Below are 24,424 nucleotides of genomic sequence, written 5' to 3' on the forward strand. Positions count from 1 at the left end.
AGGGGTACGCCGATAAAAAGACAAAAACAACAGCTCTCAGCCTGGGTGATAAGGTATTGATCAGACAGAAGAGGCAAAACAAACTGTCACCATCATACAATCCTAAACCATATACCGTTACAAAAATGAAGGGAAATATGATAACGGTTCAGAGAGGAAATCACCAAGTGACTAGAAACTCTTCTTTGCTAAAACGCATAACAGGGATGAAAACCCTAACTCCAATTCTGACTCTGAAGGTGAGTACAATCCACACACCCCAGAAGACCTGGAAATGCACAAAACACAAATAGCTGACCAAGTACCGAGACAAAATCCATTTTGGAAAAGACTGCCCCCAGCCAGACTCAAAGACTTCATAATGTAAGTTAAAAAAATAAATAAATAAAATAAAATAAATAATAAAAAGTAAAATAAGACAGGTCGTTCCACCAAGGTGGGGAGAGATGTGATGTCCACAAGTAAAGGGACATAACCCTAAGAGTTATCTACTTTTAGGCATGCGCGCTCTCTAATAAAAAGTAAGCTCGGCTGGCAGTTCTCTGATGACCGAGCCGTTGTTAACACCAATGTCTACGTTATCTTCCTTTCATGCTATTTGATTCCTGCCAAACGGGAGTCCCGAACATAATAGTGATCCTTAAACTTAAGCATCATTTTGCACGACATGAAATACCAGATCAGGTAGTTTCTGATAATGGACCCCAGTTCAGTTGCCAGGAATTTTTCAACCTTTGCAAGAAAATAGTGTTTTATACTCGCACCTGTCAGTCCTTACAATAGCAAGGCAAATAGAAAAGTTGAATCTGCGGTAAAGATGGCAAAGAAACTCTTCCGGAAAGCAATGGGTAATACGGCTGATCCATACCCAGCGATGCTGGATCACAGAAATACGCCAGCTAAAGGTCTGTTATCACCAGCACAGAAACCGATGTCCAGGAGAACAAAAACAGTTCTTCCAACCAGAGAGAATCTACTCCGACCAGAATTACCGAAAAATTTACACAAGATGATTAAGTGGGAGAGCAAGAAGCAAGAAGAATACTTCAATCACAAAGTAAAACCACTCCAACCTTTGCATCCTGGATTGTGCTACGGATGAAAGCACAAATAAAAAGTCAGAGGGAATAGAAGAAAGCCATTGCATGGCGGGGACTATGTCAAAGTTAATGGAGGCATGTATCGACGGAATAGAGTAGATTTGAAGAAAAAAAAAAAAAAAAAAAAAACAATAGAAGAAACCCCATTACCATCACCGGTCTAGCAGCCACACCAACTGCAGTGAGGTACCAGTGAATGTGGGACCAGATACAGAAGAGGCGTTTGACCCTCAGACATCTCAACAACAAAATGATGAAAGAGAAAGATCTAGCCCAACACTATCTCCATCAAAACCAAACTGGCTTGGTTAATCGTGAATTGAGTCCAAAGTAAAAAGGGTATAATAATCCCTGTAAGGCAAGAGGATAGTCAAGTTGAATGAATGCCGAGGTCACTATTTTAGTTTTGTGTGTTACTTTTTATTAGATCATTTTTTATTCTTTTGTTTTGGGGTTTTTTTTTTGGGGGGGGTTCAGAAAAGGGAAGATACTGTATGAGGAACTAATTATGGTTTATACCGCGTTGAACAGTGTCTCTGTAGTTTGCCCTGAATAAAAGAAGCAATGATCCCACACGTGTTTATTGTATTTTATCGACTACGATCAACATATAAATAATAATGAAACACCAGTTACCTCGGCTCTATCGCACGAGTCTAGTACTATTGCGCCAATTTCAAATTCAACAAAGCGTATCAGTTTGGATTGCTTCCTGTGCTTTCTACTTACACGCAAATTATATTGAGAACACCTTTACAAGGATGGAAATCACATTTCACAATCGGTACACCACGAGGACACGGTTTATCTGAAAGCAAATCAAATCAATATTATACAGTTGGATTAAAAGTTATTATAATAACTAAACAATATTGAATTACAAGTAAAACAGATAGCCAGGTTTCAAATAGTAACATATTCAAAAATTACGAAAAACGATAAAGTAGAAAAATAATTATTCATGAAAAACAGTTCTTATAAGGTTAAAAACAGTTCGATAAAAGTATATGCTGTGTCGGACATATTGAGTCACGTGACATAATCAAAAAAGGGAAGTAACAGTTGAAACAATTTATAGCAGACAGAATTTATTCAGAAAACAAAAATAAACATAACATATATACATAATTTGTGAATTTAAATAAAAAAAACTTTAAAAAACTGTTTTCAAAACTTATTGAAATGGCTTTTCGAAATTGACATCAGATAATCGAGAAATTGAAAACTTAATTACCTCCATCGATAAGTTCCCTCATTCAAACAGGTAGATTTTGAAACCAAATTGCTAGATTTTACAAATGTCTTTTTTCATGATTAAATATTTTTTTACCCTATCTTTTTTTCGTAACTTTTGGATATGTTACTATTTGAGACCTGGCAATTATGTAGGTACCATTTGTTTTACTTGAAATGCATTGTTTCGGTTATTTTAATATAGAAACATCTTAAAGTTCCTTTTTGTTAGAACCACTTAATGAACATTTTAGAAAATGATATATTATTGTGATTAATACATTTTTGTCACATATATGTTGTCATATTATTGTAGATAACTAATCATTAGAATAGTTTTGATAACTTGATAATTAACCCTTTTTATCGGTTTGCCCTACCTTTTATTTGCTGCGGGATTGACTCAAACAGAAAATAGTATAAAGGGACAACGTGTTCTAACTACTGCTAGCAGAGACGACATGGTAATTATAACTTCCTCCCTTTTTTTAATTTATACATTTCAGAAGTCTACTTTCCCATTAAAATGTTTTGTCTTGTCATTTTTTTTTAAAATATTATCTTTTTCTTCCTTTATAGGTGCTTGTACACGACAGTAGATTTTGAGACAACCGATTTTTTTTTACATAGGCATAACCACTTATCAAGGCCCAGAGACCACTCAAGGATAAGGGTTAAGAGTGTACAGTAGTCAATTGGACAATATAGTACTCGTTAGTAATGGAAATTCGGTAAATTTGTTAACTTAAGTGGAACGGATCATCACGAACTTGTTTACATTGGACTTGAAGACAACCATATTGTAGTCATCTAGAAAGCAGGAAAACGGAAGACAATTCTACAGGCATGCAGTTCTAAGAAAGAAGAATCTACGTTTAGGTTTAGGCACGGATAAAGAGTGGGAGGAATTATTGATAGTGTTTTCAGCTAGACGAATGTTTCTTGTGGAAGTTTTGCGAGAGTGGACCATAGATTGAAGCTCAGTCGAACACTTGCAATGAAAATAACGATAAAGGAGAGACAAACTCACAACATCTCTTCTGTGAGATAGGGGTTGCAGGGAAGCGAAAAGGACATCTCCTACGAGGATACGAATTCTATTTTGAACTCTATCAAGGCAGGGCAAATCTTTTCTAGCAGCTCTTGCCCAGATGTGGCAACAGTATTCCATCCTTGGACGTACCTGGCTTTTATATAGATAGAGAATTGTATCAGCAATGAGATATCTACTGGATCGATAGAAGGCTACCACCATTTTTTCGAACGACCTTGGCAACAGATTTGATGTATGTGTTTCCTTTAAGATCAGGAGTAAAGGTCAGGCCCAGAAGCTTGTCAAAACACGAGGCCTCCCCAAGACGAGAGCCATTCATTTCAATTGATGCCAGATGGGGATCAGAACGTTGATGATAAAAAGATAGAAGCTTGGTTTTAGATGCATTAAAAGTAACCAGAAACTCATTTCCCCATTTTACCACATGCTCAAAATCAGAGAAGAGAGAATCGGAGAGAACTTGGTCGATTACGGTCTTAGATAGTAGTGTCATCAGCATTAATGTCTACGAATGATGTAAGGATGTGATTTGGAAGATCATTAATGTAGATCAGGAAAAGAGTTGGGCCCAGGATGGACCCCTGGAGGACTCCAGCATTAATACTGTGAGCTTCTGATTTTTGTCCCATCAACTTATGACCCTATCAGAGAGAAATGATTTAATAATTGAGAAGACATTTCCAGCTATACCATAGCTGGAGATCTTATGAAGTAAAACTTAATGCCATACCCTATCAAAGGCCTTTGATATGCCAAGAGCAATTGCCCTAGAAAGGTGTCCCCCGTCGAGAGATTCGCTAATCCTATGATATATAACTTTAAGCACATCTGCTGTAGATCTAGCAGAACGGAAACCATATTGTGTGTCACTAAGAAGGTTATTTTTGCTGAGATGGATTATTACTTTTGTATTTAACACAAATTCCAGCAACTTACTCATGTCGCACAGGAGACTTATTGGCCTCTTCTTAGAGGGGGATGAGCGATCACCTGAATTCTTAAATACAAGGCATACTGATGAGATTTTCCAGGGTGATGGGAAGCAATTCTCCTTAAGACAACATTTAAACAGTTTTGTAAGTATGGGCAGTAGTTCTAGTTGAAGTTTTTTTAGTACTATAATTGGAATACCGTCAGGGCCTGTTGCTTTACTGGAATCAAGGTTTATTGATTAGCTTGGCAACATCACGTACAAATATTTATATATCGCATAGCGTGTTTTCTGATACAGGAGGAAATATTGGGGGTTGACGGCCTTGGTCGCAAAGGGTAGAATTAGCTGCAAAATTCTTGGCAAAGAGTTTGGCTTTCTGTTTGCTATTTGCCAAAACTGGTGGGAACCAAGCCGCTGCTCAGCTACTTTGGACTTGACGGACTGAGCATACAACTCTCTTGCATTCTTTATTACTTTCTTACAATGGTTGATGGCAGTCCTAAAAGCGGCTTTAGTCTCCATGCATCTATTACGTTGGAAGCAATGGAAAAAGTGATTTCTGTGCGCAATGGCAGAAGCGCATTCTGGAGAGAACTATGGCTGGCTGGCAGGTTTTTGCTGGAACTTTTCTGAGAGTATCAAACGATCTATACTTACAATTAACCATTCTGTCAGGTCTGATACTATAGAGGACACATCTTTTTTAAACATGGAATGCAGAGCTAGATCTGGTATAAGTATATGGAATCTATCCCAACCAGCCTTAGTGTATAGCTATACTGTACGATGGAGAGGTACATCTGAGGACTTATTAAATTTAATTTTTATCTTAATTGATACAATAGAGTAGTCGGAAGATCCAAGAGGAGACAGAACGGAAACTGAACATAGTTTGGGACAAGTTGTGAGAAAAAGGTCTAGGAGACTCGCATACTGGCCGTCAGTGTCAGGCACACGAGTGGGTTCGGGAACAATCTGAGTGAGGTCATAAGCAATGGAGAAATCATGACAGAACCTCTCCTCATCATCGGTCTTGTTTGAGTGGGTCAACCATTCCACATTGTGAACATTGAAGTCTCCACATACGTGAATATTAGCTGAAGGATACGCAGATAGGACGTTGTCAATTTTCTCATACATGCGTTGTTGTGGGGGCGATAGAGAGTAAATATAAATGCAGTAGTGTGAGCAAGTGCAACCGGGAAGCATATATAGGGTAAGTTAGGATCTTCTCTGGAGATGTACCTACTACATGGAAAGCTATCTTTAATATAGGCACATACTCCATGCCCGTGGGTCAGATTTGGAAGTTAAGTTAGAGTATCTTTTAATTACGAACTCATCTGGCGAAATAGTCTGCCCAATGCCAGTTTCGCTTAGAAATAATAGGTCTGGTTTAGTCTCTTGTAATTGGGTTTCAACCTCTGGAAGGTTAGAACGTAGACCCCTGATGTTGGAGAAGGAGACATGGTAATGTCTACGTTGGAAGTTGGAGATCCGGGTTTAATCGTGTATTTTTCTTGAAACTTGTCATGGTGGAGTTTTGGAATTTGTGGACTAGGTCGTCAGATTTGCTTAGAGCAGGACAGAGAGGGAAACTAAGAGAGAAAAAGAAACAAAGAAATTTTTGTAGAACATGATAAAGTTGAGTCGTAACAATTACCCACTAATATGGCATCGAGAGGCCCCACCAGAAGCTACTGCATGGTCCAGAATCCGTTCACCAAATGGCAATACAGCAGCCCCAGTACTTTGCACCTACTGATAGGACAGCCTCTTTAGTGGTTAATCCAAGGTTCGGGTCCCTGACTATCAGGCGGATAACGTCAGCCCAGATAAAACGTTTACCTCCAGCGCCCTTACTAGTGACATGACTACAAGGATAGACATAGAAACAGAAAATTTCCGACATCTCTGACGACTGTTCGCGCAAAATACTGCCAACCTAGAATACAGCCTTTTCTTCTCCTTTTGTCAGAAAAATCACTCATTAAAAAATGAGGATTGAAGGACAAATAAAGAGAAGCGAAAGTAACGGGAGCAGCTGATAACGCATCCACAATGCGTTCTCTACTCTCCATTAGAAAAATATTCTATTAAGTATTGTACTTAATAAAAGTCCAATTGGCGTGTTTAAGGGAAAGTATGGTGATAGATTCCCCTCTCAAGAACTGAAAATGAATACAATTGCCTAATGTATTTATGAAATCAACGAGGTAGGTACAATAAACATTTATGGACGAGAAGCGCTAATATTAAATAAAACAATCAGAAAATAAAATAAAATGAAATCCAAGTTGGACTATATTAAAAATATATTACATAAATATATATTTTTATGGACTATACTAAAAATATCTTGCAAAAATACCGTTTTTTATGGACTATATTAAAAATATTTTGCATAAATATATATTTTTATGGACTATACTAAAAATATCTTGCAAAAATACCGTTTTTTATGGACTATATTAAAAATATTTTACATAAATATATATTTTTATGGACTATACTAAAAATATCTTGCAAAAATACCGTTTTTTATGAACTATATTAAAAATATTTTGCATAAATATATATTTTTATGGGCTATACTAAAAATATCTTGCGAAAATACCGTTTTTTATGGACTATATTAAAAATATTTTGCATAAATATATATTTTTATGGACTATACTAAAATATCTTGCAAAAATACCGTTTCTATTTACTATATTAAAAAATATTGCATTAACATATTTTTCATTGATTGTCCTTTTTTATTCTGAACATTTACAAATCATCATCATCTTATGTTGAAAATGAGTGGAAGTCATTTAATAAAAATGTGGGGACACATACCTCATCACCGGAGCCTGCGACATGTCCTGTATTTCCTTAGTAAAGAAAACTTTCTTTCTTGGAGGGTTCGACTTAAAATTCTTTGTTTCAAGTAAACGGCAGTCACGTTTAATATGTCCATTTTTTCCACAGTGAAAACATTTAGGTCCCCGTTTGTTTACATGATGTTTTGATGTCATGGCTTTCAATTCCGTACTGTTAATTTCCCTCTCTTTAATTATGCTTTCTTCATGCAACAATCCTTCAGTCACTAACACCCATTTAGGAACGTCCTGACTTGCTTCAAGTGCTGTTACCAACATATTATAATCGTCTTGGAGAGTAGCCAGAAGGTGAACAACTCTATCCTCCTCGTCAATGGAATCGCATATGACAGCCAATTCGTCAAATAATTCCATCATAGTCTTTATGTGTTCATGGACAGAGTCGCCGTCTTTTAATCTAAGGGAGTATAATTTTCTTCTCAGCGCTAGTTTATTTGCCCATGTTTTCTTTTGAAATTGGTCTGCCAATTTCTTCCACACAACTGCAGGGTCGTCAGGGTCTCCAATTAAATACAGTAGTGAGGTTTCTACTGAGAGCACAATAGTCGCTAAAGCCCGGTCTCTTCTCGAAAAATATTTCACGTGGGATGCTGGCTCATTTCGTTTGTCCGGAACAATTTCTGTTTCATTAACTATATTCCATAGTCCATCCTTAATTAATGCCATTTTGCATTGGACCTTCCAGGTATTATAGTTTGAACCATTTAGTGGAACCAAATTGCTTAGTTTTGTTTCCATTGTTAAGTTAAATCTTAAAAGAAAAAAAGCAATACAAAACTTCGACGACAAGAAAAAAAAATCCAAGATGGCGAAATTTACCACACGTGTTTGCTTCACTATTATTTTCAAGACGTTATCACGTAGACTGGGCCCATAACCAATGTTGAAAATGAGTGGAAGTCATTTAATAAAAATGTGGGGACACATACCTCATCACCGGAGCCTGCGACATCCAGAAAGGTTTTAAAAATTACTATGAACACATTTTGTTTGACGAAATACTAAGACGCACACAATGTGTGTGTATTTTATTTACAACATGGAGAACTGAAGAGTTACAATAAAAGGAGAGAGAATCCCCACAGTAAAAGGGTTTTGAAAAGGGGCAGATAACCCTATAGCAATTGAATATATATCAACATGTTATACCTTTCTTTTTCATAATCTGATAAATCTTTTTTCCAATCTTTTCAAAGCACTTTTTAAGATCAACATAACTACATACAATAGAAATATGAGAAATATTAATAATATAATGTCGATAACATTAACCGATTGCTGACATTATTCATGATTATAAAAAGTGGATTTCGTAAGAAATAAAACTTGCACTTACTCGGAAAGTGACGTGCCGTGGCTAAAAGAAAGAGTGCGACAAGAATGGCCAGTTTAAGCATCGTGTTTCTTGAGGGTTTGCTGCAAGTTGAAAAGAAACAATAACAAATATTAAGGAAACAATTTTTTTTTAATCGAGGGGGGGGGGCTTAAGATATGCCATCACCAGTAAATAAGGATTATTAATCGAAACCGTTTTTAGATATGAAGAGACTTTTTCCCCGAGAATACAAACATAAACAAACGTAAAAAAAAAGAACATGAAAGAAGAAAAAAAAATTATTTGCTTCCCCACCTGAGCAAATTAGGCACAAGGACGTATTTTAATGTGGAGAGATTGGGGGGACAAGGGGGCCAGCTCTCCAGGGAGTAGGGAAACTGGATAGTGACAATTGGTAAGAACGGTTTCCCCTACATTGACCAATAACTGATTGCTACAAGAGCAATGGTCTTATATGTGGGGCTGCCCCCACATATGGTCTTGGATTGTAGCATCTGCCGGAACGGACAAACCCTCCTCAAAGGCCAAAATAAAAAAATGAAAGAAGGTCAACCAAGCAGATGACAAGGGCAAGTAACTCTGTTACGTTGTCGTATCATAAAATGAGCATTTGTTGTATTGTCTATTTATAAAGGATTGAGTGTTTAATTATCAGAGTTAATGTCATGTTGTGTGTGTGTGTGTGTGTGTGTGTGTGTGTGTGATCGTCTAGTGGTCTTTCTATTACATATGTTCATATGCTGTTAAGTGTGAATATGTGTGTGACATGTCATGTATCTTCAACATACCTTCTGCCATTTCGTTGGTTCATCTGGAAATTCTCGTCTGGGAGGGAGACTTGATACCTGTTTTTGGGGACGAAGATTTATTTCACTCCAAGACAAGAAATTGGTTCTATAGTTTTTTTATTCACCTTCCAGTTTGTTCGCAGCAGATTTGAAAGTGAATTTGGCCTGTGTTGTTTTTTTCTTCTAGGTCTTATTTCTACCACGTCAGCGTTCGTTCCCCACCCCAGCTAACCTGATCATATGACTCACACGCAATCAAATCAGCTGATCTTGACTTCCGGTCAACGTGTCTACACTATGATTCACACTCTCCCCCTCTCTCTCTCTATCTCTCTATTCATTCTCTAACAACTCTATCACACTCAATTATCCCTCTTTTGTTGGAATTGTTTTTGTACCAATGATAGTGCATCCCCCTGTTTACATTTATTATTTATATTCTGGTTCTTATATTTGATTTTCTGTATTTCGTATCCTTTATGATTCTTAGTTTCGTATATTTTGGATTTGTACAAAACTCCCTTTAATTTGAAAAAAAGGGAAATGCTAGCTCCTTGATGACGTCACGAGCCCAGTGCGAAATTCCACCTCTTTTGAAATTCCGGCGACGAGGATATTGGACGTGGATTCATTGCCTGGCATAGACAAGGAATTTTGACGAGCCTCCTCCAAAGAAGTATTAACCCGACAAGAATACCCGGACGTGCTGAAAGTGAACTTCTGAAGACTTTATTTTACGATGCTACGGTTTGCACGTATTTGGAAGAAGTGTAATTTTTTAAAAAGACTATTTTACGTGGCTACGGTTTGCACGTAAATGGAAGGCGAGAAATTTTTAAAGGACTTTTAAATGAGAAAAAGAGAAAAAGAGAAAAAGGCACAAGCCTGACGGTCATCAATTTGTGAGTACGTTCCTGTAATTTATTGCTTATGAGAGAGAGATTAGGAACTACTTTTTGAATTATATTGTATTCGTTCATGGATACGACATCTTCATTATAAGAACCAGCATTATTTTTTTCATTATATGTTACCTTGGCATTCTTTGAATTTAATGCAAATGGGAAAATTTGCAACTAATTTTATTGTAAATAAAATCTCTTCTTCGTTTTGAAACAAGACCTTTATATTTCATTCTTTACCCCCACTCCTTTTTATTTCATGCTTTTATTTTTTTCCAGGTCGTTATTTTCGCGTCGAGTTTATCTGGAAGAGGATACATTTCCTACACTTTCTCAGATAAGTATATTCACAACTCAACACGACAAATTAAAACGAAACAGACTGATTGTCAGACGACGGAGGGTAATAGAAATATATGCCAAACTGAAAATGCTATTTCAAACTTGCGCGTGACACACGAAAAAAAAAATGCTATTTCAAAATTATGTGTGTCAAACCACAAAAACTTCTCTTAATAACTTAAGTGTGACAAACCAATGTTTAATGTTTAAACTTACGTGTGGCAACCAAATGTTGTTTCAAAATTAAGTGTGTACGATGTTATTTTAGACTGAAGTGTGACTGAATCCCTAAGTATGACACTAATTTTCGACATCCATAACAAAAATATAAGTAAAAACTAGTAAACTGAAAGTAATTCATCATAATTTTTTAGCATATATTGAAGAAGGATCAGAGTTAAAATCCCATATAAATATTATTTATTTTACACTTCATAAACCCGCGATATTTGATTTGAACATCGCAAAATAACAAAAGCTTAAAAAATGAGAAAAATATTAATGGCGGCAGACTTTTGTAAATATAAGAAGAATCAGGCCACATTAAAATTAAAAAAATGTAGGAAAAAACTTTTGGTTCAGTTATTAGTCAAGTGAAACATAACAGTCATATTTTTGGTTTAAAATATGATTTTAAAAAAAGACATATATATGTAGATGTGTATATCCAGAAAAAAGTGTCACGTTGAGCAGACAACAAATAAAACAATTATCTTCCGGTTTCTATAGATGGTTCTAAGTGATAAACTTTCTTTGTTGATAGCAATTTATTAATTTTCAATATCGTAATATCAATTTGTAGCCCGAAAAAATAATATTTAAAATATTTTTATTAAATTCGTCTATTTTTTTTTTATTACATCAAGCCCCATGTATCCACAATTATTAAGTAAGCATTATTTAAATTTTAACTAAATCTTAAATAAACTTTATCGGAAACATATTTTCAATCCAAATTTTTGCATGGAATTATAAACTGAAAGTAACTCTTTTATTTAATACTAGCTGTACCCGCCCGGCTACGCGTTGCCGTGCCTGATAATGGTTTATGCAAGTATTAGATTAATTTGTATCTCAGAGAGAGAGAGAGAGAGAGAGAGAGAGAGAGAGAGAGAGAGAGAGAGAGATGCAGAGAAAGAAACACACACACGCACACACAAAAACACATACACGCGCACACACACACACGCTAACACAAAAAACACGCACATATACACACACGCACACACGCAAACACACACGGTAGCACAAGCAAAAACTCTCACGCAGGAAAAGAACATACACCCACACACAAAAAATACACACAAAAAAACACACACATAAACACAAACGCAGACACACAGGGAGCACACACCAAAAAATACACACACGCATAAAAAACACACATGCACACCCACACGGACGCACACACACACACACACATGCATGAGCATATACACGCACACATGCATGAGCACACGCACACACACAAACAAACACGCACAAAAATGCGCATTGAACACAAATGTACAAAAGCACACACGCGCAAACAATACACACATGTGCAAAGAGCACACACATGCACACACAAAAAGACACAAACACGCACACACAAACACACACAAGCGTAAAAACACACAGGCGCGCATGCACACAGAGAAAAAAACTCATGCGCACAGAAAAAAAACGCACCCATGCAATCATGCATACACAAAAATAAACACAAGGATGCACACACATACACAGAAACACACGGATGCATATACGCACGCACTTTGCAAATAGTAAGGAATAGAGGGTTTAAAGGCTTCAAAATAACACATAAGGAGAATTTGAAGTACATAAAATGTCAATTTACGGTTATGATTGAATGTTAGAGTCAAGCAATATAGTTAACTGTGTATAGAAAAAGAAAAGAAAATAGCATTGTTGATTGTCTGGTATGGAGAATCGAAGTAGGAAAAAAATAAACAATGCTAACAGTAAATTGTTATGGTATTGTTTTCAGGGATTGTCTTTTTTAGGCTGGGTACGGGAAAGAATGCCAAGTAAAAAAAAAAATTAACATGGAAAAGTGGACGATCTGTTACAAAACAAAGTAAAAAAAAAATAAACAGAAAAAAATAGCATCTTTGACTGTTTGGTACAGAGAGTCAAAGTAAAAAAGAAAACAATACTAACCGTAAATATAATTTTGTATCAGGGGTGTTTTTTTTTTTTTAAAGAGGGTTAGTTTCGTGGTGACACCGTCTGTGTAGGTAACGGTAAGGGTATTATTAGGTAAATTTACGAATATGAGAGGTTAATATTTGTTGGTGTTGGTTTAATATTTGTAAAACGATGGTTTCGTGTATAGAGAGGCGCCATGTTTATAAAGGTCTGACACATTCGTTTTTTATTTAGTCGTGAAATCCTGATTAATGGATCTGTCAGTTTTCAGTCAATGAGAAAAGCCGGATATTTCGGATAGAGAATATATTATTTTGTAATCGGTAACTGGAAAGGTAATGGTATACATATGTGTATAAACCAGGCTGGAAGGGTGCCAAAGAAAAATAGTTATAAGATGCGTATATAGTCCCGGTGATGAATGGGGCCAGTAAAAGATTTGGAGGGAAAAATAGGAACTATCACTCAAAAGATGTTGCGGTTGTGATGATGTTGCTCCTAGGATGAAATGTAGGATTTTATTATAACGATCAAATGTGCTTAAAATGGCATTCCAAACTTACATTAGGTAATGGCTAATAATATTGACATAATAAATGTGTATTTGGCATATGGTGTTGTAAACCTACGGTATTTTGGTCCAGAGCAGAATTTCTGCAATCATTTTTATTATATAGTAGATTAAATGATTGTAAAATCAGCCATGAATAAAGAAATTTAATTAATTCTGAACTCATAATTGTTTCAGTTACTTCGTTTAGAAATTACAGTTTTGTGTTAACAATGAAAAAAAAACCAAGTAATATAGGTTACGCAACGATTTTTATTAGTGAAGAAATACGAAGAATAACAAATTCATTTACAATAGAAAAATTATTCACGTTCGATTTCTAAATATATTTTTTACTTACTCATTGCCATAAAATGGAATCGATTTTATTAATTTATTATTAGCAATAAGGTTGTCTGTTTATTCATAATAATGCAATCTTCCACGTTTTTTTTTTTTATTAAAAAAAAACAACACACACACACACACACACACACACACACAAATGTGTGTGTGTGTGTGTGTGTGTGTGTGTGTGTGTGTGTGTGTGTGTGTGTGTGTGTGTGTGTGTTTTGTTTTGTTTTCACGGACTCTAAAAACTTCAGTCTTTAAAAGTAAGAAATTATTTCGGAAATATTTCACATACGAAAATTTTAAAATGTAAATCATAAATAATGTTTTTCGTAAAACTTTAATAATTTGAATATATTTTCTAAAAAAAATTTCCGAAAAGTCGACAAAAATCGAATAAATCGGTAATGATAAGAACCCAAAATTAAATATATAATTTAGTTCATTATTCCAGTATATTTTAATATGTAAAAAAAACTAAGATGGAAATCTCCTCCCAAAATAATTCATAAGATCACATACGGGGGGGGGAGGGGGGATGAGATTTTTTTTTGTATATTATTTTGATTCAGTTTATATATTATTCAGCTTTTTTAAAAGAAGTCTTTAAAAATTAACGAAATTGATTTTTGAGACAATTTTAAAAATCGCGTTGCTTTCATCGTTAAATCTTATTTCTACGTATTTACGTAGAAATAACATTAGGTTTCATTTTCACCGGTTTTAGCGTTTTGGGATACTTTTTGAAAATTCACCAGTTTTTTGGGGGGGGGTTTACACAGGCATCACCACATTATCAAGGCCAAGAGGCCACTCGAGGATAAGGGTTAAAGAGTTACAGTAGAAATTGGACAATATTGTAATCAATTCGGTAAATTTGTTAACTTATATGGAACGGCTCATCAAGAACTTTTTTACATTAGACTTGAAGACAACCATATTGTAGTCAGCCGGAAAGCAGGAAAACAGAAGACAATTCCACAGGCGTGCAGTTCTAAGAAAGAAGCTTTGTTCATGGACTCCACGTTTAGGTTTAGGCACAGATAAAGAGTGGGGGGGAATTATTGATAGTGTTTTCAGCTAGACGAGTGTTTCTTGTGAAAGTTTGGCGAGGGGGGACCATAGACTGAAGCTCAGTCGAGCACTTTCCATGAAAATAACGATACATCAGAGACAAGCTCGCAACATCTCTTCTGTAAGATAGAGGTTGCAGAGAAGAGAAAAAGACATCTCCTACGAGGCTACGAAATCTATTTTGAACTTTATAAAGGCAGGACAAGTCCTTTCTAGCAGCTCTTGCCCAGATGTGGCAACAGTATTCCATCCTTGGATGTACCTGGCTCTTATATAGATAGAGAATTGCATCGGTAGTGAGATATCTACTGGATCGATAGAAAGACCCATCATTTTTCCAGCGGTCTTGGCAACAGATTTGATATACGTGTTCCATTTAAGATCAGGAGTAAAGGTCAAGCCCAGAAGCTTGTCAAAACTTGAGGCCTCCTGAAGACAAGAGCCATTCATTTCAATTGATGCCAGATGTGGATCAGAGTGCTGATTATATAAAGAGAGAAGATTGGTTTTAGATGCATTAAAAGTAACCAACCACTCCTTTCCCCATTGTGCCACGTGCTCAAGATCAGAGGAGAGATAATCGGAGAGAACTTGGTCGTTTACTGTCTTAGATGTGCTACCATAAATGGTAGTGTCATCAGCATAAATGTCTACGAATGATGTAAGGGTGTGATTTAGAATATCATTAATGTAGATCAGGAAAAGAGTTGGGCCCAGGATGGACCCCTGGAGGACTCCAGCATTAATACTGTGAGCTTCTGATTTTTGCCCCTCAACTACTACTCTTATGAACCTATCAGAAAGAAATGATTTAATAATTGAGAAGACATTTCCAGCTATACCATAGCTAGAGATCTTATGAAGTAAACCTTTATGCCATACCCTATCAAAGGCCTTTAATATGTCAAGAGCAATAGCCCTAAAAAGGTTGCCTCCGTCGAGAGATTTGCTAATTCTATGAGATATAACTGTAAGCACATCTGCTGTAGATCTAGCAGAACGGAAACCATATTGACTATCACTAAGAAGGTTATTTTTGTTTAGATGGTTGATTACTTCTGTATTTAACACAGATTCCAGCAACTCACTCATGACGCACAGGAGACTTATTGGCCTGTACTGGGAGGGGGGATGAGCGATCACCTGAATTCTTACATACAAGGCATACTGATGAGATTTTCCAGGGTGATAGGAAGCAATTCTCCTTAAGACAATATTTAAACAGTTTTGTAAGTATGGGCGCTAGTTCTGGTTTAAGTTTTTTTGAGTACTATAATTGGAATACCGTCAGGGCCTGTTGCTTTACTGGAATCAAGGTTTTTGATTATCTTGGCAACATCACGTACAAATATTTGTATATCACATAGCGTGTTTTCTGATACAGGAGGAAATATTGGGGGTTGGTGGCGGTTTGACGAAAAGTTAAAAAAAGACGAAATTTTTTAAAAAATCTAATTCTTGAGAATACAGCAAAGATTACAATGAATCAATTTTATTTTACAAGTTTTATGTGTTATTATTTGTTATAGGCGTCGAAAATTCCGCCTTTATTAGTTTCATACCTACTGTACTTCTTACTCCTCCTTGTGACATCACTAACTTTGGCCATTCCTGAATTTCATGTGGTCAGTTGGTACCAGTTCACAAAAAGGTCGCAGCTCTGATGAAAAGACCGTAGATATCAAAGGATCACGCCCCATTAAATTACCATTCAGTTCACGTTGTCAATGATTATGAGGGCAATCGTTCGGCACTGGTCATCAAACTGAGAAGTTGAGGTCAATTTCAAGCACAAAAATTATATTAAACAAATAAAGCATGCATGGTTCACGTGAGTGCACAGTGAACTAGTCATAAAAAAATGACTAAGTTCAGCGTTCGTCCTCCCCCCGCCATTTAGCCCCAAAAGTCCCCAGGAGACATCAAGGCCTTAACATATGTAGATTTGAATTCTGCACCATGCAAAAAAACAAATGACTAATTTCATCATTTGCCCCCCCCCCCATTTTGCCCCAAAAGTCCCTAAGGTCTTAACATATTTAAAGTTGAGTTCAGTACCATGCAAAACTGCTAAATAGACACACACAGAAAATGTTGGACAAATATGGTAAAATAGTCTCCAAAATGGAGTATTTTTTATTAGCCCTAAAAGAGATTCTGGGGCACATCCAAGAGTTAATGTGAAGTATAGACAAACAAAATTTTATAGAAATCAGTTAGTTACAACTTATCAAAAAGTTTTATAAAATGCAAGGCATCAATTGTTTTTAATAAGCACAAAAGTGTCAATTCTAGCCATTTAAACCAGAAAAACACTCCTAGGATGACAACCGGAGTTTTTCCCGGAAAATTCGTTCTGTTATTTTTTTTTACTCATATCATGTTTAATGTTTATGCAAAATTTCCAAAAATTCCAAGGTGTAGTTATTGCGAAAAGTGCGGACAGGCTAACGGAGGAACGGACGAGGGGGGGGGGGCAAAATAATTATTCTGAGTAGATCTTGCATAAAAAAATTTCTACTCGAAGTGTTTTTTCATTGGCTCGATTAAAAAGTCCGGACGATTTTTCTTTTGACAGTTTAACCCTTAAGTCTAGGGGTTGTCTCTTAACGAAGTGGAGTCCGATGACAAGCAGAAATGAGCAGTAATGAGTCTGTAACAGTCACAAATAATTGTCTATTTTCTCTTGTGAATCAATACCCCCCTCTCCCGCTGAATGATTCGGCCACACACTAATTCATCTGTCCGTTAAGGGACATTTTAGGTCCTTTTGGAAACGACAGTCAGCGAGCAGAAGTAATTTAACCAGCAACGAAGCCAGACACGTCTCTCTTTTTCTTTCGTGCCTATCCAGTCAACATTTCAACATCGACCATTTTCACTGAAGATAACTGCTGCCAAGTGCCAACCTGAGACTAACTACACAAGCTGACCCAAAAAACTTGCTATTCCTTCTTTCTTTACTCGGACATGCTCGTCACTTTCTGCTGCCTAAATAAATATTTTCGTTAATTTGTTTAAAAAAGTTTTAGTTATTTATTCCGTGCTTTTATGTTCAACAATTAATTATTTTATTAGGGGTGCTATTATGCAATCTCCTAAAAGTCTCTTGGCTACAAAATGCAGCTAATTATATTGTGTCGAGAATCTAGCAAGACAATCCGGTACTCTTCAAACTCACCCTCTCTGTTACCTCAGGAGGAGTGGGTTCTCCCTTACCACTGTATCAACTTATTACATCTTCTGTCTCTTTCTCTTACTGCCATCTCAGGAGAGGAGAGAGCTTTCCTCTCTCACTGTATCAGATTATTACATCATATTGTTTTATATTTGAAACTCTACGCCAGAAAGTAGCGATTAAGTTAACTGGTATGAATATTGGCGAAGGTTACATTAGTAGACTTCAGGATAATCTGGCGGCAAATGGAAATGTATCTAGCGACAGGTGACGTGATTGGAGCGGAGACCAAAGATCTACTTCCCCAAAAAAACGTGTTAGAAATGAACGCATCGAATGAGATAATAATGTTATATCACATATCCATCCATATCTCCATGAATAAACCGAAAACCAGCAATGGCGACGCTAGGACAAATCTGTTCGTCGGTACAACGTAAATGAACACAATAAAAACACATGACAACTTCAAATCCCATTTCTTTAGATACACACATCATTAAAATAACTCGCATCTTACTTCAACAAAGAAAACCGTCAGAGAAAGCCGCACAGCAAAAAAAAAAAAGAAGAAAAATACAAAACGCAAACATCACAGTAAACGTAACTCCTAAGCATATAAACACCAATATATAATTCACAAAACATTGCAACCTCACAACATCGACTAGATTATATTCACAATTTTATCAGCTTCAAATCGATATAACACATGGATGCATACACCAAACAGACGGTTCAATACAACACATTATAGCATAAAAAACAAACACAATCAAAAAGCAAACTCAAGCCAGCAATTAAAAAAACTTTCTTTGCTCCTTACTACGTCCGCTCCATGACTATGAAACTACCAGCCTTTTTGACAACCGACAAATCGGCTCTAGCGTGGCGCGCTGTGAACTCGTTCCGTCTTCAAACAGCATCCGACCCCTCGCCAACGACATCAGACGCGGAGCTTACTATGCACAGCCAGCATCGCCCACCACTACCATCTCACCCGCGATCCTGATACAAGCCCTTTCCTTCTTCGGCTGATACTAAATCATCACCTCTCACCAACCCTGCGCTAAGTGACATCAGCTAACAAGGATCGCCACACACGCTAAGCCACATTTCTGCCATCACCGCTCCGCACCCAACCGAACCTAAAGAAATTTTGATGTTGACGAGTTCATCTCAACGCCCGACCAGCCATCATAACGACGACGCCTTAAATCTCTGATTTGGTGAGAAATAAAAAAATATATATATATTTAACCTTACTCGGTCGTCTGTATTTTTCTTGCAACCATACGCTTGTTCATTTCAATAATAGAAATGACCTAAAGTGTTCGAGCGAGCGAACAAGGACTTACTAGTCAGTCGCAAGAAGAAAAAAAATTACATTGGGTGTTACAGACACCTCTGGTTATCTGCTCCTTATCTCAATTCTCAATTTAGAAAATAACATCTCTTTCTCTTCCACACACACACACACACACACACACACACATACACATACACACATACACACACACAAACCGAATTTATACCTGTTTTTTGTTTTTGTTTTTTTAATTCCCGTTTTATTTTTCTGAAATTCTGCAGAAAAGGTCAGTCAACAACGTTTAATCAGCTCATCTCGGGTGACAAGCGACGGCACAAAGCCAGCACATGACGAGAGAAACAATGTTTTTCTTCTCATTCAATTTCGTTTTTCAATAATTAAATTACATATCTCTGCTTTTTTCTTTTCTTTTTTAAAATCATTTTAGAAAACACGATTCCACATCAGCTCTTTTAGGATCTAATTATATTCTCTCACATGACAAACCAAAGGAATGCAATTTCAAAATTACGCATGACAGACGAAAGAAAATGCTAACTTCTGTGTGAACAGACCCAAGAAATTGCAATTTAGTTAAATGACCCAAACACTATCGAAATTCAGGTATTGCCCGGATAATTTCACGAAAATATTATCTCGGCTATTAAATACAATTTCGCTCGCATTTTCTGGGAACTACTGTTGATAGAAGTGCCGGACCAGTAGAAAATGGCATAATAAATAAATAAAAACAAAGATTGTACATTTATTGGTGAAGGATATTTCTACAGTATTAATGCTGGTGCCCCGGAAGGGTTCATCCTGGGCCCAACTCTCTTCCTGATCTACATCAATGATCTCCCAAAACATATACTTAAATCATTCGTTGACATTTATGCTGATGACACGAACATCTATGGCAACACATCAAAGGCCGTAAATGACAAAGTTCTCTCTGTTTCTCTTTCCTCTGATCTTGAGTGCGTGGTACAATGAGGGAAGAGGTGGCTGGTTACTTTTAATGAATCTAAAACCAAGCTTCTATCTTTACATCACCAACACTCTGACATCATCTGGCATCAATTGAAATGGATGGCTCTCGTCTTTGGGAGACTCCATGTTTTGACAAGTTTCTGGGCTTGACCTTTACTCCTGATCTGAAATGGAACACGTTCATCAAATCTATTGCCAAGGTCGCTGAGAAAATGGTGGGATCCTTCTACCGTTCCAGAAGATATCTCACTGCTGATGCAATTCTCTATCTATATAAAAGCCAAGTACATCCAAGGATGGAGTACTGCTACTATATCTGAACAGGAGCTGCTAAAGACAGCCTATCCCGCCTTAACATAGTATAAAATAGACTTCATAGCCTTGTGGGAGATGCCCTTTTCTCTTCCCTGCAACCTCTCTCCCACAGAAGGGACGTTGCGAGCCTGTCGTTGTTTTATCGTAATTTCTATGGCAGGTGCTCGTCTAAGCTCCAATCTCTGGTCCCCCCTAACCAATCTTTCACGAAAAACACCCGTCTAGCTGAAACCACTGTCAGTTATTTTCCTCACTCTTTATCTGTGCCTTAATCAAAACGTAGATTCCATGAACAAAGCTTCTTTCTTAGAATTGCACGCCTGTGAAACTCTCTTCCGTTTGCCTGTTTCTCACCTGACTACAACTTAGATGTCTTCAAGTCCAACATAAACAAGTTCCTGATGAACCGCCCCCTTAAGTAAAACATTTTATCAGATCTCCATTACTAACGATTACTACGATATTGTCCCATTGATTACTGTACACGCAATAAACTTGATCCCCGAATGGCCTCAGGGCCTTGATAAGTGGTGACTTCAATGTAACAAAAAAAAGAAAAAACAAAAACAAAAAAAATAATAAATCAGATATCTGACCGTGAACGCCTGAGCGCCGTAGAAACTGTCAAAACGTAGAACTATTATAGGTGAAACAGTGGAACACGTGTGTAATATTTTCATCAATGAAAAATCAACGAAATAAATGTCGGTTTATACACACACATGCGGCGTATTTCATACGTGCTAGCCATTTACACGTTTTCCTTTTCTTTTTATGATCGTTGTCTCGTCCAGTGTTCGTAGCATGATTCGCTTCTTGCTTTATTCTTTTCTTCTGCCTGTGATTCGTCATCAATGTTGTTAGACGAATAAAATTTATTTCATACAGGAAAGACACAAAGTGACGTTAGCTGGGAGTTAACATATATGGTTTATTAGGAGAGAACTAATTCTGGATAGAAAGAGTAATGCTTGTTACAAACCCGGTTACAATAAGCACAACAACAATACAGTCTCGACACCTCGCAGTTTAACACTTTGAATCTGCGTTTGATTTATAAGCTCAGTGCTGATTATTTGCAAGCATTCACCCTCTTCTTGCTTGCCCAATCAGAAGTCATCTCTCAGACAATTTGAGCACGTGATAGAGTTAATGAAAAGACTGAACGCAACTACTTCCCCTTTCCTAGGTCCTGACATGCTACCGACAACTCCACATGGCTCCAACCAACCCCATATTTCTCTCTTGAGCTACAACAGAACCACGCCGGGTCTTTGGCTTAAACAAGAAGCTATGTACTTCATCATGGCTACCACTATACCCTGACTTCAACATCTACACATTAATTTTCTTCTAAATGGAACTTCCTAACCTTTTTGTCTTCGTTCATACTCATGTGCTTCTATTGCCAACACTCTCCTCGTTTCTATTCCTCTTTTACTTAACGATGGTAATCAATAAAATTGTTATAAATGTTAGAATGAGACTTCGTCTTTCTATTCTACATGTTATCTTAATAATTATTCACTTCTCAAAGTTAACTTTCTAACTTAATAAATGAGTGACATCGAAGTGACATTCGCTGAGACTATCAGTTTTCTACATCATGGGCCGTGTCTCGTATGTGTGGCTTCCAATGAGAGACTGATATGGAAACCTTAGTTTTCTTTAGCTCGAAAATGTGGTGTCATTTCTGATCGTTTAACACTGTCATGTCTACCGTTTAACCTCTTGCTCCTTACTTGTCACCCATCTTTCATTCAACTGTGGGAACGATTCTGTTTTACAAATATGTTATCATCATGGAGTTAATGTGACTTTTATTCAAATACACACTAGCTAACTTAATCGATGCTGACGTCGGGTCCCTAATATGTAACAAGTCCACCCACCTGGAAGGAGACAAAGACACGATTTCGAATCTCACCATATGTACGTGATACTCGTTTTTATACTTTAACATTGAAATGTTCATTCTCCAATATTGCAACTAATAATTCAGCGAAGATAACTTAAATATCTTTAAAGAGAAATAACTGAACATACTTTGTCAACAGTTTCATATTATGAGTATCCAATTATTTTATATCATGAGTATGTAGGGGACTAGGATATATAAATACCCCAATCCCGTTACAAAAGAATAATGAAACGAATGGGAATTGAAGGAAACAAAGACTCAATTAATGGATAAGATAAACGTTGTTTATTTGCTGTTGAAAGAAATGAACGTTTTAGTTATAACATGTCCGCGCGTATGTAACCAATGTTCGTTGCAGGACTGGTGTTGTAGCAAGAAAAGGAAATGTGTTTTCATCTCAAGTTCAGGTCACTATTGTTTGTTCACGCGTGGGAAGAGAAATAAATGTTGTAGGAAAATTGAGAATGGTAGTCCAGCGTGTAGACAAAGAAGAGGATATAAGAGTTGTCATCAGTTAGTAGTCAGCTACGCGAAGGTGTTCTTAGTGACCAGTAGTAGATGGAGAGAGAAAGAGTGAGAATGTATACATACAGTTTGTTAACTCGTGCCCCATACATAGTCGCAGGGGTGTTGACGCGCGCGAGCGTGCGCCTCCCAAAAGGGAGGCGGTTGGTTAGCCCAACCTCTCTGGCCGAGAGCTAGTCCTAAAAGGAGGATTAGAAACAGCTTGTCTCCTTGTTTTATACTCGTTTCCAGAGTGTATTTTGCGCATGTGTATTTCCTTAGAAAACGGAAGTGACGTCGTCCATGTGTGCGTTCGTGTTCGCGTGTGTGAGTACATGTGTATACGTAAGCGTGTGTGTATATACACGTGAATGTGAGTATATGTACGCGAACGTGAATATGTGTACATGTGTGGACGTGGGCGCGTATGTTTGTGTGCGCGTATGTATATGACAGCTTGAAATATGAATGTGTTTTTGTGTGAGACTTGAAAAAGGCTCGTACAAGTATCCAATTATTGTTAAAACTGTGTTTCCTTAACTATCGAATTGAAAAGCAACTTCTTGTTGTTATTATTATAATATAATCCGACGGCATTGACCTTGACTGAGTTGAACCATATTCCTCCAAAGGATGAAGTGTCATGAGAATATTAAATTAACAAACAATCACATGCATATCGTTATCAGGGAAAATAAAGACGTTAGGTTTTTGCAGGGAAGTCTCAAATTCTCCTACATACAATGACTGTATTCCCAAATTATCACCCATACCCATCTGGTACCGACCAGATTCAACGGTGTTTTACTTCGATGGTCTAACGAGAACTATTATGTCAACGTGATTATGAATATGTTGGCTAGAAGGAAAGTTTTTTTTTTTTTTTTTTTTTTTTTTTTTGTCAAGAAGAAGAACGGATATTTAGACTGCGCTACTATTTCAAATTTGAACCAGAATTATTTTTTTAAAAAAATACACCTTATACTTACATTAAAATCTGTGCTTCCTCATGGAATTGGTTGATCCGATTGGATGCTGTGTCGTATCGTACCGTCAATTTAATGATGCTTTTCTGAAAAAACTGTCTTTTAAATTATCAATTTCGTTGTTTGTGTGTGGGGGGGGGGCATATGTCGTTTAAATGAAGAAAGAAAGAAAAAAGCTTCAGCCCTTTTATTATTTCAACCAATTAAAATTACTTGCGTCTCTCTCTTATTCCCACCCAACAACTAAACTGCTTTCAACACTTTTATTTTCCCCTTCTTTTACAATATTGTCTTCCTTTTTATTTAATCATGTAAACCAGAATCTGTGTCACTTAAAAATCAAATAAATAAATAAATAAAATAAAATAATAATAATAATAATAATAATAATAATAATAATAATAATAATAATAACGGAATAAGTGCAAAAACGTAATTCTTACTGTTGATTGATAAGATACTCGAGTAAAACAGATCTGAGTTGAATTCGTGAGGTAGCGTGATATGAATAATAATTTTTA

At 36.6% G+C, this 24,424-nt stretch overlaps 1 protein-coding gene across 1 annotated transcript in view; it reads right to left on the reverse strand.

Annotated features, from left to right (window-relative positions):
- The window catches only part of LOC145242356 (uncharacterized), a 40,567-nt gene extending 16,368 nt beyond the window's left edge, over positions 1-24,199 (reverse strand). Inside the window, exons 1-3 of the mRNA XM_080105362.1 lie at positions 23,907-24,199; positions 8,543-8,622; positions 1,830-1,908 (exon numbers count right to left, since the gene is read on the reverse strand). Coding sequence (XP_079961488.1) covers positions 1,830-1,908; positions 8,543-8,603 — 140 coding nt within the window. The 5' untranslated portion in view covers positions 8,604-8,622; positions 23,907-24,199. The remainder of the gene's footprint in view (positions 1-1,829; positions 1,909-8,542; positions 8,623-23,906) is intronic.
- Positions 24,200-24,424: the final 225 nt, after the last annotated feature.

This window comes from Euprymna scolopes, chromosome 21, assembly GCF_053919585.1.
Source record: "Euprymna scolopes isolate OS-2025 chromosome 21, ASM5391958v1, whole genome shotgun sequence".
In the NCBI taxonomy this organism is placed as follows: domain Eukaryota; kingdom Metazoa; phylum Mollusca; class Cephalopoda; order Sepiida; family Sepiolidae; genus Euprymna; species Euprymna scolopes.